A 14,236-nucleotide genomic window follows, 5' to 3' on the forward strand; every position below is an offset into this window, starting at 1 on the left:
GTAAGCAGGCAGCAACCAATACAATCGACCCCCTCCACAACTACCACAGACGTGAGCCACAAGACGTGGCTGCTGAAGTATTGATTACTAACTGCGCGCAGCACACGTGCACTTACTAGTAGTCTGTTCACGTGACTCAACTGATTTGTAATTCTACTAATTTCATGTCACCTGACCAGCTACTTTGTTATAGTTATACTTATAGAAACGCCACGTTTACTTGTTACTAGCTGTCATCCCCGATATGTGTATGTGCATATTGTGCAGAGCTATTGAAAATTCTTCAATCTTCATGAGTAACCTTTATTTTTGGCGAAAGTTTGGCAACTGAAAAGTGATAGACAAGAATGAAAAGGTTGTTAAACTTTAAATTAAATGCAATATTAATGAATTTCAAAATTAAATATTCGTGAATTGAAACTTTTCGCAATTCAGTGGCCATCACCTCTCCTCATTTTTCTTCTCTTCCCTCAATTATTCTGATTCTTAACTCTCATAATTATGCCTTCTGGACGAGTAGAACTTGAAGGTGATAGGCCACATGTCATTATTTTTGTCGTAGAGTTAGCAGTTTTTTTTCAAACTTTTGGTAGTCATGACACCGACATGGACATATCCATACCCCTCTGTCCGAACTTGTCGCTGAAGATGTTCTGAAACTCGATGTCAATATCTTCTCTGTCACTCTTAGTCTTGATCTTTCTTGGTCTTCTTTGCCTCGGGACGACGCGTTTCTTCTTTCCTTTCTTCCCTTTCTTGTTGTCCCTGCAAATCCGTTGGTTCACATTTCAGGGTAAGGGGTACCAAACTCCTAAGATATTCTAACGAATTCAAAGCAAATAAGAAGAAAAAATGTACCACTTTTTTGCATCTACTCACTTGCAAACACAGTAAATTCCGATAAAGATGAGGATGAATGCCCCCAGAAGAATGTAATACACGTAATGAGTAAGAATATTTCGGATAACTTGTTGATCCGTTAACTGCTCGGTAACTGTTTTCTGGCTGATGGTGACGATATCTTTATTAGGTGGTTCGGCTGCTAACTCCTCGTATTCTTGGAGTGACCGGTATATTCTCATGGTCTGAGGATAGCTTCTGGTTAAAGTGATGCAAGATGGTGGATTTGGAATGTTTTATATTTATCAAACTAAAAGTAAATCTTAAAATCCTGTGAATGTTCGTTTATTGTTGATAGTTAAGGTAACCGGTCAGAATCGCCAAGCCGGCAATAAACTTTGAAGTTTCATGCTCCATTACTTTTTGAAAATCACCGATCCAAAATGTGAAAATGCACAGCTGCCTTCTGGATAAATAAACTGACCGTCGAAAACTCAAAAAAACAGGATTTACCAAAAGAAACAGCTAATTTAATAACTATGGAATGAGAAGTAACATGACTCAAGAAACGTAAAACTAGAGAGTAGACTAGAAGGAAGAGAATTTGTCGCTGAAGCGATAAAAGTGCTTCCTATAGATATATTAATATTATACACGAATACAACACGCCTGAAATTAGAGATGATCTCGTTGTAGGAAAGTAAACACGCGTCTAAGTAATTGTTAAGGTTGCAAAAATGCAGCAAAATATTCATAGGTTAATGATAATGCATGTTCTAGATTTATAAGTCACGGTGACTAATCGGCTGCTAATTTAAAACAGGAACTTCAAATCTTAAAGAAAGGTGTAAGACTGAGATGCATAATTTTTTACAATTCTGAATTCCTCAATTAGGACTATAGCACACTACGAAACCTTCAGGATCACACACAAAATGAACAATAGAAGTAATAGCATACCTAAACGGACTGGAGAGCTCTCCCTCTCTCTCTCTCTCTCTCTCTCTCTCTCTCTTTACACCGTACAATGTAATGCTATAAGAACTCCAGCTGCTAGATCTAAGGGAGGATCATGTTACATACGAACCCGCTGTCACGAACACACACATATATATGATACTCCATTATTAGTTATTACACCCCTAACAATGGTTGTGATAGGATCCTGTTTCAGCTGCTGTCTCTCGCCCGTCCAATTCCATTTCTGATCGACCACGTCTCATCTGATCAGGACATTGGCAAAACGAGACTCCTTATTGTTCCTGAAACGGGATCTATATGTTAGTGTGATCATGTTGCTAAAAGTAAAACGGGTTCTAATTCTATGAATAACTCATAAAAAACGGGTCCTTTGTACAATATTGCACTCTTGGTCTTCTTCATGACTAATGTGAACAGTAACACTTTTCGGGATCACTGTGCTTGAAGTGCACCCTAGTGCTCACACTGTGCTCAGTGCACACTGTACACTATACCTACAGTAATTACAGGTACCGGATATTTTGCCCCTTTACATTACGAATATCTTAATCTTTTATCTTACAGTGCACATTTGCTGACAATATACGCAGCGACCGGTATGTTTCCACAGTATTAAGCGACATCGCAGCTGTATGTAATACCTTGTCCGTTCAAAACAGCATCAACCGTCAGAACTGACATTTTACTGTTACTGGCAAGATCGAAAGTACCCTCGACAATCTTAAAGTCGTACCTCCTGACCAGACTAACTGTGCCATTTGCACTTGTATTGGTTCGTCAAGAGTTCTATATAATTTATAGCCCCAAGTAAATTTAGCTGCACTTGGATACTTGTAAGGACGGTAACCGTGATCTGATGTTAAATATCCGTACCGTTACACTGTGTCGATTCTCCGTATTTGTTTGAGGCTCCACTCTAGCTAAAACTAAAACTAAACGAAGAAGGAAAAACACATTTTCAAGCAAACAAGGTAGGGATATTATACAGGGCCTGTAGACCAGTTACGACACGAGAGTTTTACGAGGTCTGAGTTCTGACTCTGAGTCACTGACTTGACGACAGTCCAATTGTTTTAAGAGTGATTCATGGTGAAGCTTTAAGAATTGCATTAAACTTTAATCACAATATTAATCATGCAGTTTCAATCACAACGACCGGAATCCGGATTCGGTCTTATTCTAGGAATATTTTTGGGTTATCGTGTCATGCGCGAATTGGAGTATGGACCATGGAATGATAACTACAGTTGCAGCTAATTGAACAATTAAGAGACAGTACTTTTAGGGACGTCGGGGTAAATATACCGACATAATGGTAAATATATTAACGGCTGTTCGGAACGGTGCCAGTAAATATCACCTTTAGCGGGGTGTTAGTTTTTTAGAACTTTATGGCCATGGTTTAAATTATTTTGAAACCTGATCAGAAGGACCGAGATGAAATAAAACGTGTGACTGCAAATCAATACCGTTGGGAATACAGAAAAAAAAATTCTTAATAATAGAATAGAAATGTTTTTGGTCGTCATAAACAGAAACAGTACTCAAATTAAAGTAAAAAAGCGTTCTTCTTTGGAGGTTAATAGAAATATAATTGACTGGAGCTGGTTGAGTCTTGTAACGAATCTCAGTTCAGTAACGGACTGAATAAATATCAAAGCAACCCTAGTTTTAAAGCACTCCAGCTAGTCCGTGGAAACCTGAACATCTTCACCGCCCAAAACTTGGGACTTTTGTTATCAACTTATAGTGTTTTATCTTAATTGCCTTAAGTTTTTTTGATAACATGCATAAAACGTAGTACCAAAAACGTTACATTAACCTTTAACAGCTAACTCATTTCCAACGTTGGTGATGTATAAAGGTTTAATAAACTTGTAAACAACGTTACAAACCCAAGGCCAACGTTGCAAAGTGTAAATTCCAACCTTAATACAACGTTTATCCAACGAGCTTTGCCGGCTGGGAATTGCAGGTGCAAAATTAGGGGGCTAATGGACGATGGCTTGCGAAGTGCAAAAAATATGAATTATGCATTAGTCCGACTGACTATTACATGAACTTGAATTAAACTTAAGCCTCTTCAGGGAGAATAGCCTTGGCGAAGGTTCACACTAGTACCTCGCATGTTGGATATAAAGAAGCAATCTCACGACTTGAAAAGTTGAGTCCAGAAAATTGTCTTGTCCTGGTGGGTGATTTATCAATAACGATAGCACAGCTGTTAGTGTTATCTAAATTAATATTTATTTAATATTGCTCCGTTTCCACACAGTCTACATATGTTTCACTTTTTATTCAATCCTTTATCGATTAAGATAAGAAATAAAACTCGGAAAGTTTCTAAGTTGTTCCTACAGGAAACAAACAAAATTTAATATCCATTATTTTATAATTATAAACCATTTTAAATTATTTTTAATCATTCAATGTTTGAAAATTCATAAATTTATCAAACCGTGTGCCAAATAAATCCCGAAACCGCAGGCTTTAAAATGAAATTTAACGTTCGGTTTAATAAATAAACAGATCTTAAAGAAGTCGGAAAATCGTAAACGTCCCATTAATAGACATTATGTTCATCTGTGAAAATGTTTCTATCCATGAAATCCATTCATGACTCCAATCACAAAGTCGTCATCATCAGCGTAACACATCATGTCACCCCCGCCGAAGGGTCTCACAAAACCACCAACTGCCCTCTTTCCCGGGTATCCTGCTTCCCATTTGTCGATCCTGTAGTGTATGGTGAAGTACTTGTCTACGGAAGCCTCTTTCGTAGGGAACTGGATAGCTCCGAAAAGCTCTGGGCAGCTTGATGATGCGTGGCTTTCGATATTCCAAGTGACTGCGAAGGAGCCTACTACCCTGAAATATAATTTCATTTTAAGAGACGATTGTATTTGTACATGTAATGAATCGAAGTTCTGTCAACGAATAATTAGGTGATAAAAATGTGTAAAAATTGAGATGAAAAGAACGGTTAATTACAGGACCATTGGACCAATTTGAGACCCAATACTTACTCCGATGTTGAGATGAAAGACGCTCTTAGTAAAACGTTGGCTTCCACATCCAGGGACATCTATGTAGAAATCTTCAGCACCTTAGAGTTAGAGGGGCCGAGAGTTTCATGTCAGTCATTATATTTATTATAAAATCTTCGTTTATTTTGGAAGATGGAATGCAGGAGCAAGGTCTACGAATAAATGTAATTTAAAAAAATAGATAGATATTTAATAAATGAAAAAACCTGCTACTTCAAGTAGCATGTTTTCAATTTTGCAGATATTTTAACGTATTACCTCGAAGTGCACTGACGTGAAGTCCACCGGGTGCAACCTGGAAGAGGTTTGTTATTCCAATGTATACTGAATCAGCCAAGAAGAACTGGAGGTTCCCCTGTAAGAACATGCCCGTATACTGGGGTGTGCTCCCCCAGGCAATGTTCATGGTCGGTTGGAAGTTCTCCCCCATGCGGTACGCCAGATCGGAACGGTGCCAGTAAATACCATCTTTGTTGGCAGTGTCGGTGAAGCTGAAGATTTTATATTTAGTTTTTTATGTGTTAGCTCGCGTAATCTTAAAATTTGGCACACCAAAATAAACTTGGTACTCAAAATAAAATTAACACTGTTAATAGTGGAAAATTTTGTTAATCGCTTTATTGATATTATTTTAAAATTTCGTCGCCCTAAAGAAAAAGAAGCTACTTTGCACTGGACCTAGGTGTGAACCAGCTGGTTGAAGCTTGAGAGATCCCCAGGAGCAATGTCACCAGAGCTATCAGTCGAATACAACTTATTGCCATGGTTTAGATTATTTTGAAACCTGATCAGAAGGACCGAGGTGAGATAAGACGTGTGGTTACAATAACGTTGGGAATAAAGAACTAAATCTTAATAATCGAATAGAAATGTTTTTGCGGTCGTTATAAACAGCAAAAGTACTTAAATTAAAGAAAAAAAGCGTCCTCTTTTTTAGGTTAATAGAAATATTGTTGATTGGAGCTGGTTGAGTCTTGTAACAAATCTCAGCTCAGTAACGGACTGAATAAATATCAGAGCAACCTTAGTTTTAAAGCACTCCAGCTAGTCCGTGGAAACCTGTGTGGTACATCTTCACCGCCCAAAATTTGGTACTTTCTTCGTCGACTAGTGTGTTATCTTAATTACATTGCAGGTGAGAAATTAGGGAGGCTAATGGACAATGGCGTGCAAAATGCAGATAATACATAATTATGGTTACATTAGTCCCACTATGACATGAACTTAAATTAAACTTCAACTCCTTCAGGGAGAATAGCCTTTGCAAAGGTTTTATTCGCAGTACCTCGTTTGTTGGTTATAAAGAAGCAATCTCACGAGTGGAGTCCAGAAAATTCGTTTAAAATATAATTGTTTTTCCCTGATGGAAACAGCTGTTATCTTTATTAACTTAACAAATTCTGCGCAGGTAATTAAAATTATAGCACTGCAAAAATATTTTTACCAAGATGAATTAATTCCGAAATTTGAAATGGCATTATTTCAAATATTATGTTATACGTATTCAACGATCTCAATTTAAAATTCGAACAATTATCTTCGGATATTTGTATTACAATAATTAGGCATGAATTTCCAAACATCGCGATCGGTTAAAATTTCCTGCTCAACATCTCAGCAATTATTGTAATGTAAATTGGCACTCTCATCGTCCAAAATAATTATCTAAACATCTGCGGTCGTAAAATAATTGAAATTTAATCACCGAAATCGACCCTTCCTTGCATTTTGTCTCTACAGCTCAAGCTTTACTATTTACTGTCTATACTAGTATGCTAATTATCTCAAGATGTGTGTTTGTGTATTCGTTCGTTCGCGTGTAATTTCTGAACGGCTTAATGAAGAAAACAGTAAGAGTTACGGGGCTGGTTTTTTCGGTATAGTGCCAACAAAACTCTGACCAAGCCAATTGATTGAGGTTTTTTAAATCAGCCGGTGGTAAGTGGTTTAATTGATCATTTTGTGACCCAAATGTGATACTAAAGTGTCTCACGCACTCTCGCTCTCTCCCACTCTAGGCTCTCTCTGCCCCCCCCCCCCCCCCCCCATACATAACAGATTTGCGATAAAATTATGTAATTTGTCAGTGGACCTCAAGATTGGCTATCAAATATTACTATAAGATATACAGGGTGAGTTGAAAATAGTGTGTGGAAAGTAAATGGCTCTAATTTTTTTGACAAATGAAATTTCCACTTAATTTTTGCATATTTAGGTAATGAAAATATATACTTTTTATAATAATACAATTAAAATACTTAATAATTAATAATTTGCTCAACCCATCGTCCTTTATTAGTAGGACATATTGATAACGTGTAAGACAATTGTCTATAGCCGACTTGACTGTATTATGGGGGCAGGGGGGTCTTCATGGAAATTTTCTCAAAATCTACTTTTTAGTCAGTTGTTTCTGATAGAGGGGAGTTATATCTATCAGATGCTTTTGATGCCGTGGAAAAATATCGTTCCTAGCCGAAATTATTGCCGGTCAAAGGTCAGCGCGTGTGTGGTAATTGTATTGCGCGAGCGATTTTTGATCGCGTGCCCTGAAAATCGAGTCTAAAAATCTATTTTCTCCTACATTTTTTGAGCAATCACCCTGAAACTTTCAGTATATGTTCTAAGGATCATTTAGAAGAGATGAGCCAGACAGAATTTTGAGATAGGCCTTTAAAAAAATTTTATTCGATTTTGAAAATCTTGGACCTCGTTTTTTGATGATTTTTTGAGGTCCACGATTTTCAAAATCGAATAAAAATTTTTAAAAGACCTATCTCAAAATTTTGTCTTGCTCATCTCTTTTAAATGATCCCTAGAACATATCCTGAAAGTTTCAGGGTGATTGCTTTAAAAATGTAGGAGAATATAGATTTTTAGACTCGATTTTCAGGGCACACGATTTGAGAACCCCATTAGGACGAATTTAAGATTTTTTGGAAAACTGCCAAAAATCAACCAAATTATGAGTTAGAATCAAATGAGAGGCAAAAATGAAATATGTAAAGTTTATGAACTGATAGCAATTCACCTTTCAAAATTTGCTCCTTCATAAAAAAAATGATCGATTTTTACTTTCCACACACTATTTTCAACTCACCCTGTATTTGGTTTATCAGCTCTGTATAAGTTGATGAATAATAATCTTAACCATAATTTGTGGTGTCTTTAAGCTCTATGATAAACTCTTGCTACCTCCGAGTAGTGACTAGGGACAGTGTTTTCAGTGTGTATTATATTGTGCTATGGAGTTCTCAAATTCTACATAATTCTCAGATTCGTGTGAACAATGAGCATGTTCAGAGAACATGGATCTATTTCAAATAATGGGTCAAATCACGGCAGTTTCTGTGTGCAATTTGAGTCACGTGCCATCATTCAGCAGTCACGTGTTTCTCATTATGTCACGTGACTCTTAGCTGGAAAGGAATGCAGTGAGGCGAGGTTGTATGTACAATGGGTTCAATAATCAATATCTCCAAATAAGTGATAATGGAGGAATTTTAATTTCTTTGCTCTCTAATGTAAGTCTTTAGGGCACCGAATTATTTGTGACACTCGCTAAATGACTTGTCGAATTATCGAACGCTATTAGTCCTCAGAAACCCTATTAAAGAAGCTAAAACTACGTTGTTTAATCGGTTCTACAGTTAATTGTCTGCAATCTGTCGTTATACGAGCAGTGGGTTACCCAGGTGGTAGTTCAGAAAGATATAGCGTCTAAACCATCAATAATCAATATACCATGATTACGTACCCGTATTTGGTACATTGATCAAAAGCCACCCTACCACCAGCCAAATGATTGGTAGAATGTAACTATTGTTTTGGTGCAGTTGGTGCAAGTTTATTTAATGATAAATTAATCAATTTTAATAGCACTAAAGATTTAGCACGAACGATTTACTTAAGTATTATTGAAAATAAATGAGTTTCAGAAATTACTTTAGATTAAAGTTAAGTCTAACAATATAATAGTGTCACTATTCTCTCATAATATCCTGACCAACTCATTCACACTGTTCAGATGTTTCTCCATACTGCTCACAGTACTTTTCCTAATGACAGAGGAGAAGCGCTCTAGCCTTCATAAATCGTAAAAGTCTATTTTCTAAGATTGAAAGACATACGAAATCAGCCAAGTTGACGCCCCCAAAATTAGAAAACTCCGATGTTGGATATTTCGGGAGGTCAGGGCAGCAGTGAAGCTTGAAAATTTGGGGTCTAGGTCTGATGCTGGTAGTCAAATGATTCGTATCATTCGATAAGTGATGGGATTATGTGAGGTGTTAGTGCTATCCGCACGTACTACTCGTCCATTAACAGTACTCCTAGGTCGTGTGGCTGGCGACACCAGGCCGGCTACAACACCTCCAGCCACTCTGTGCTGGCTCCAACCATCCTCCCCTGGCTCCTCCCCTGGCTCCTGCCATCTCTACTCAGTAGCCAGGGATGCTCGGACACGACACACTCCAGTGAGGTGGACCATATGTCTACTTGAGCCAATAAGAGTAGATCTCCAACGAGAAACAGCCAATAAGAACAGAGGTAGGGGGACAGATGACCAATAGGAACCAGTTGCTGTTTGAGAATAGGTGCATGCTGGGAACTTTACTGGGCCGCTGTTATTCAACTGTTTCACACAAATCAAATCAAGTGTAATCATTAATGAAATCGAAGTATTAGCCTTAAATATGATTTGGAGCACGTTCTATTGCGATTGGAGCTTTTCCAGGCCTCGAGCCGGAGTTCTCTAGTTGGTATTAACTTTATCAGATTCGTTAGCGTTATTATATTTGGCACAATTCGTTAGACATGTTGGTGCCGGCAAGTGATTAACAACCGAGTTTTTGCTGGTTAACTAGCAGCCTCAAATGTGGAATGACATTGAATAGAGAGGATTATTGGATCAGCCAGGAGAGAAGTGAGGAAATGAATGTGCTTGAAATATGCTGTTTGATTGATTGGTTTATCTTTGAACCTACTGAGTTATGATGACGACATGGCTTCAGTACGAAGTCAAACTGATCATAAAATCCATGGATAATAATAGAAGTCGTAACTTTACTGGCCCTACGCTGAAGAGCAAGGTAGCAGCTAAACCGCTTCGGAGTTTTATATTAGCCTAATTGCTAGAGCTGTAATTGCTAGAGCTGTAATTGCAGAGAAGAATTCACTGGTTTGGAAACGCTGAAGTTCCAATACCATATAATTATAATAAGTGCTAGGAAAGCCCAGTCCCGATTAAAGTGAGGTACATGGTAGACTGACTACGCTGACACGCTGGTTTTACAGGTAAATATCAACATGTATTATTGAGGAGTTATTTATAGGGTCTCAAGTCTCAACTTCAAAATTTTTTTGATTTTTTGATTTGTATTCCATCCGTGACCTGAACCAGAAAAGCTGTGCTTCCCTACTAAATGTGGAATCGCTCAATCCAATCCCTCATTGACTCAAACAGGAGTGCTACCTGGGGACCTCAGGTTTTTCTGTTCATAAATTGAAGATGCGGCGGAATGACAAGCTGAGCGCCGCCCAGTAAACAGGAGTGGTATTACAGAACTTGAAAGAATGATGGATCAAAAAGAGAATAGTGGAGAGAATACGTATAAAATATTTGGATAATTTCAAATTTCGGAATTAATTCATCTTATTCTTGGTAAAAATATTGCTATGATTCTGATAACCTGTGTTGAATTTGTTGAGTTAATCAAGATAACAGCTGTGCTATCATTTGTACTGATCAATCAGGAAAAAACAAGATGTACCACACGGACTAGCTGGGGTGCTTTAAGCCAACAAATTATATATTAAACGAATTTTCTGGACTCCACTCGTGAGATCATTGCTCCTTTATAACCAACATGCGAGGTACTGTGAAACTGAACCTTCGCCAAGGCTATTCTCCCTAAAGAGGCTTAAGTTTAATTCAAGTTCATGTAATATTGTAATAGTCAGTCGGACAAATGCTATCATATTTTCTGCATTTCGCACCCCATTGTCCATTAGCCCCCTAATTTCTCACCTGCAATGTAATTAAGATAACACACTAATCGACGAAGAAAGTACCAAGTTTTGGGCGGTGAAGATGTACCACACAGGTTTTCACGGACTAGCCGGGGTGCCTTGAGCCAAAGGTTGCCTTAATATTGATTAAGTCTGTTACTGAACTGAGAATCGTTACAAGACAAAAAACATTTCTATTCTATAATTAAAAGTTTTTTCCCTTCACATCCTGCAGTATTGTAGCCACACGTCTTATCTCACCTCGGTCCTTCTGATCAGGTTTCAAAATAATCTAAACCATGGCAATAAGTTGTATTCGCCTGACACTAATTATTAATAAAACAATTATTTATTTTTACGCCACTACCAAACAATTTTAATAATAACTAAATCAGTGGAGGCTTGAGGAGGTTTCAAGTGTCGAAGGCCACTGCTTAACTTTGGATTTGAGAGTGACCTGTGCTTAAACTGTCTCAACCATCCACTACGTCAATATACTTATTATATTTATATAGAAAATTTGGGAATATAATAATCTGAAATAATTCTAAAATTACTTATTGGTTTAATTTGGTGACACAGGAGAGCCTGCAGTCGAGTTTTAGTTTAGAATTTGATATCAAGTTTTAAATAGGTTGACCATGTTTCATGGCAGAGAGATATCATGTGTGCACTGTGCATAGCCGTTCGTTGACAAAACTTCGATTCATATACAATCGTCTCCATGATACTAAAATGAAATTATATTTAAGGGCAGTCGGTCCTTCGCAGTCACTTGGAATTTTGAAAGCCACGCATCATCAAGCTGCCCAGAGCTATTCGGAGCTATCCAGTTCCCTACGAAAGAGGCTTACGTAGACAAGTACTTCACCATACACTACAGGATCGACAAATGGGAAGCAGGATACCCGGGAAAGAGGGCAGTTGGTGGTTTTGTGAGACCCTTCGGCGGGGGTGACATGATGTGTTACGCTGATGATGACGACTTCGTGATTGGAGTCATGACAGAGTAGAAACATTTTCACAGATGAACATAATGTCTATTAATGGGACGTTTACGATTTTCCGACTTCTTTAAGATCTGTTTATTCATGGCTAATTATTGTAATAAAAATATCCGAAGATTGTTCGAATTCTAAAATGAGATCGTTGAATACGTATAGCATAATATTTGAAATAATTCCGTTTCAAATTTCGGAATTAATTCATATTGGTAAAAATATTTTTGCAGTGCTATAATTTTAATTACCTGCGCAGAATTTGTTAAGTTAATAAAGATAACAGCTGTTTCCATCAGGGAAAAACAATTATATTTTAAACAAATTTTCTGGACTTCACTCGTGAGACTGCTTCTTTATAACCAACAAACGAGGTACTGCGAATAGAACCTTTGCCAAGGCTATTCTCCCTGAAGGAGTTGAAGTTTAATTTAAGTTCATGTCATAGTGGGACTAATGTAATCATATTTTCTGTATTTGCACGCCATTGTCCATTAGCCCCCTAATTTCTCACCTGCAATGTAATTAAGATAACACACTAATCGACGAAGAAAGTACCAAGTTTTGGGCGGTGAAGATGTACCACACAGGTTTTCACGGACTAGCCGGGTGCTTTAAAACTAGGGTTGCTCTGATATTTATTCAGTCTGTTACTGAGTCGAGTTTCGTTACAAGACTCAGCCAGTCAACTTTATTTCTATTAACCTCAAAAAGGAGGACTCTTTTTTACTTTAATTTGAGTACTTTTTCTGTTTATAACGACCAAAAACATTTCTATTCGATTATTAAAAGATTTTGTACTTTATTCCCAACGTTATTGTAGCCACACATCTTATCTCAGCTCGGTCCTTCTGATCAGGTCCCAAAATAATCTAAACCATGGCAATAAGTTGTATTCGACTGATAGCTCTGGTGACATTGCTTCTGGGGATCTCTCAAGCTTCAACCAGCTGGTTCACACCTAGGTCCAGTACAAACTAGCTTCTTTTTCTTTAGGGCGACGAAAATTTAAAATAATATCAATAAAGCGATTAAACAAAATTTTCCACTATCAACAGTGTTAATTTTATTTTGAGTACCAAGTTTATTTTGGTGTGCCAAATTTGAAGATTACGTGAGCTAACACATAAAAAACTAAATATAAAATCTTCAGCTTCACCGACACTGCCAGCAAAGATGGTATTTACTGGCACCGTTCCGATCTGGCGTACCGCATGGGGGAGAACTTCCAACCGACCATGAACATTGCCTGGGGGAGCACACCCCAGTATACGGGCATGTTCTTACAGGGGAACCTCCAGTTCTTCACGGCTGATTTAGTATACATTGGAATAACAAACCTCTTCCAGGTTTCACCCGGTGGACTTCACGTCAGTGCACTTCGAGGTAATACGTTAAAATATCTGCAAAATTGAAAACATGCTACTTGAAGTAGCGGGTTTTTTCATTTATTAAATATCTATCTATTTTTTCAATTACATTTATTCATAGACCTTGCTCCTGCATTCCATCTTCCAAAATAAACGAAGATTTGATAATAAATATAATGACTGACATGAAACTCTCGGCCCCTCTAAGGTGCTGAAGATTTCTACATAGATGTCCCTGGATGTGGAAGCCAACGTTTTACTAAAAGCGTCTTTCATCTCAACATCGGAGTAAGTATTGGGTCTCAAATTGGTCCAATGGTCCTGTAATTAACCGTTCTTTTCATCTCAATTTTTACACATTTTTATCACCTAATTATTTGTTGACAGAACTTCGATTCATTACATGTACAAATACAATCGTCTCTTAAAAAGTTAAAATGAAATTATATTTCAGGGTGGTAGGTCCTTCGCAGTCACTTGGAATATCGAAAGCCACGCATCATCAAGCTGCCCAGAGCTTTTCGGAGCTATCCAGTTCCCTACGAAAGAGGCTTACGTAGACAAGTACTTCACCATACACTACAGGATCGACAAATGGGAAGCAGGATACCCGGGAAAGAGGGCAGTTGGTGGTTTTGTGAGACCCTTCGGCGGGGGTGACATGATGTGTTACGCTGATGATGACGACTTCGTGATTGGAGTCATGAATGGATTTTATTGATAGAAACATTTTCACAGATGAACATAATGTCTATTAATATTTAATGGGACGTTTACGATTTTCCGACTTCTTTAAGATCTGTTTATTAATCAAACCGAACGTTAAATTTCGTTTTAAAGCCTGCGGTTTCGGGATTTTGAAACTTGATTTGGCACACGGTTGATCAGATTATGAATTTTCAAAAATCGAATGATTAAAATTGTTTATAAAATCATGCATCATGGATATTACATTTTGTTTGTTACCTGTAGGAACAACTTAGAAACTTTC

General features: G+C 37.6%; 3 protein-coding genes across 3 annotated transcripts; 1 reads left to right on the forward strand and 2 right to left on the reverse strand.

Moving 5' to 3' along the window:
* Positions 1–425: 425 nt before the first annotated feature.
* LOC134811818 (uncharacterized) lies at positions 426–1,905 on the reverse strand. The gene is made up of 3 exons (XM_063818909.1): positions 1,801–1,905; positions 880–1,085; positions 426–765 (listed from the first exon to the last, which is right to left on the reverse strand). The coding sequence occupies exons 2-3, from the start codon at positions 1,080–1,082 to the stop codon at positions 594–596; spliced, it is 375 nt and encodes a 124-aa protein (XP_063674979.1). The 5' UTR covers positions 1,083–1,085; positions 1,801–1,905; the 3' UTR covers positions 426–593.
* A 2,423-nt stretch (positions 1,906–4,328) lies between these two features.
* On the reverse strand, positions 4,329–5,671 carry LOC134811375 (uncharacterized). The gene is made up of 4 exons (XM_063818168.1): positions 5,547–5,671; positions 5,127–5,359; positions 4,844–4,927; positions 4,329–4,684 (listed from the first exon to the last, which is right to left on the reverse strand). Exons 1-4 carry the CDS (start codon positions 5,630–5,632, stop codon positions 4,419–4,421), a joined length of 669 nt encoding a protein of 222 aa, XP_063674238.1. The 5' UTR covers positions 5,633–5,671; the 3' UTR covers positions 4,329–4,418.
* A 6,893-nt stretch (positions 5,672–12,564) lies between these two features.
* Positions 12,565–14,231, forward strand: LOC134811072 (uncharacterized). Its single transcript, XM_063817785.1, has 4 exons — positions 12,565–12,840; positions 13,029–13,261; positions 13,454–13,533; positions 13,700–14,231. Exons 1-4 carry the CDS (start codon positions 12,755–12,757, stop codon positions 13,964–13,966), a joined length of 666 nt encoding a protein of 221 aa, XP_063673855.1. The 5' UTR covers positions 12,565–12,754; the 3' UTR covers positions 13,967–14,231.
* Positions 14,232–14,236: the final 5 nt, after the last annotated feature.

Source organism: Bolinopsis microptera, chromosome 2 (assembly GCF_026151205.1).
Source record: "Bolinopsis microptera isolate Bmic1 chromosome 2, MBARI_Bmic_1.0, whole genome shotgun sequence".
Taxonomy (NCBI): domain Eukaryota; kingdom Metazoa; phylum Ctenophora; class Tentaculata; order Lobata; family Bolinopsidae; genus Bolinopsis; species Bolinopsis microptera.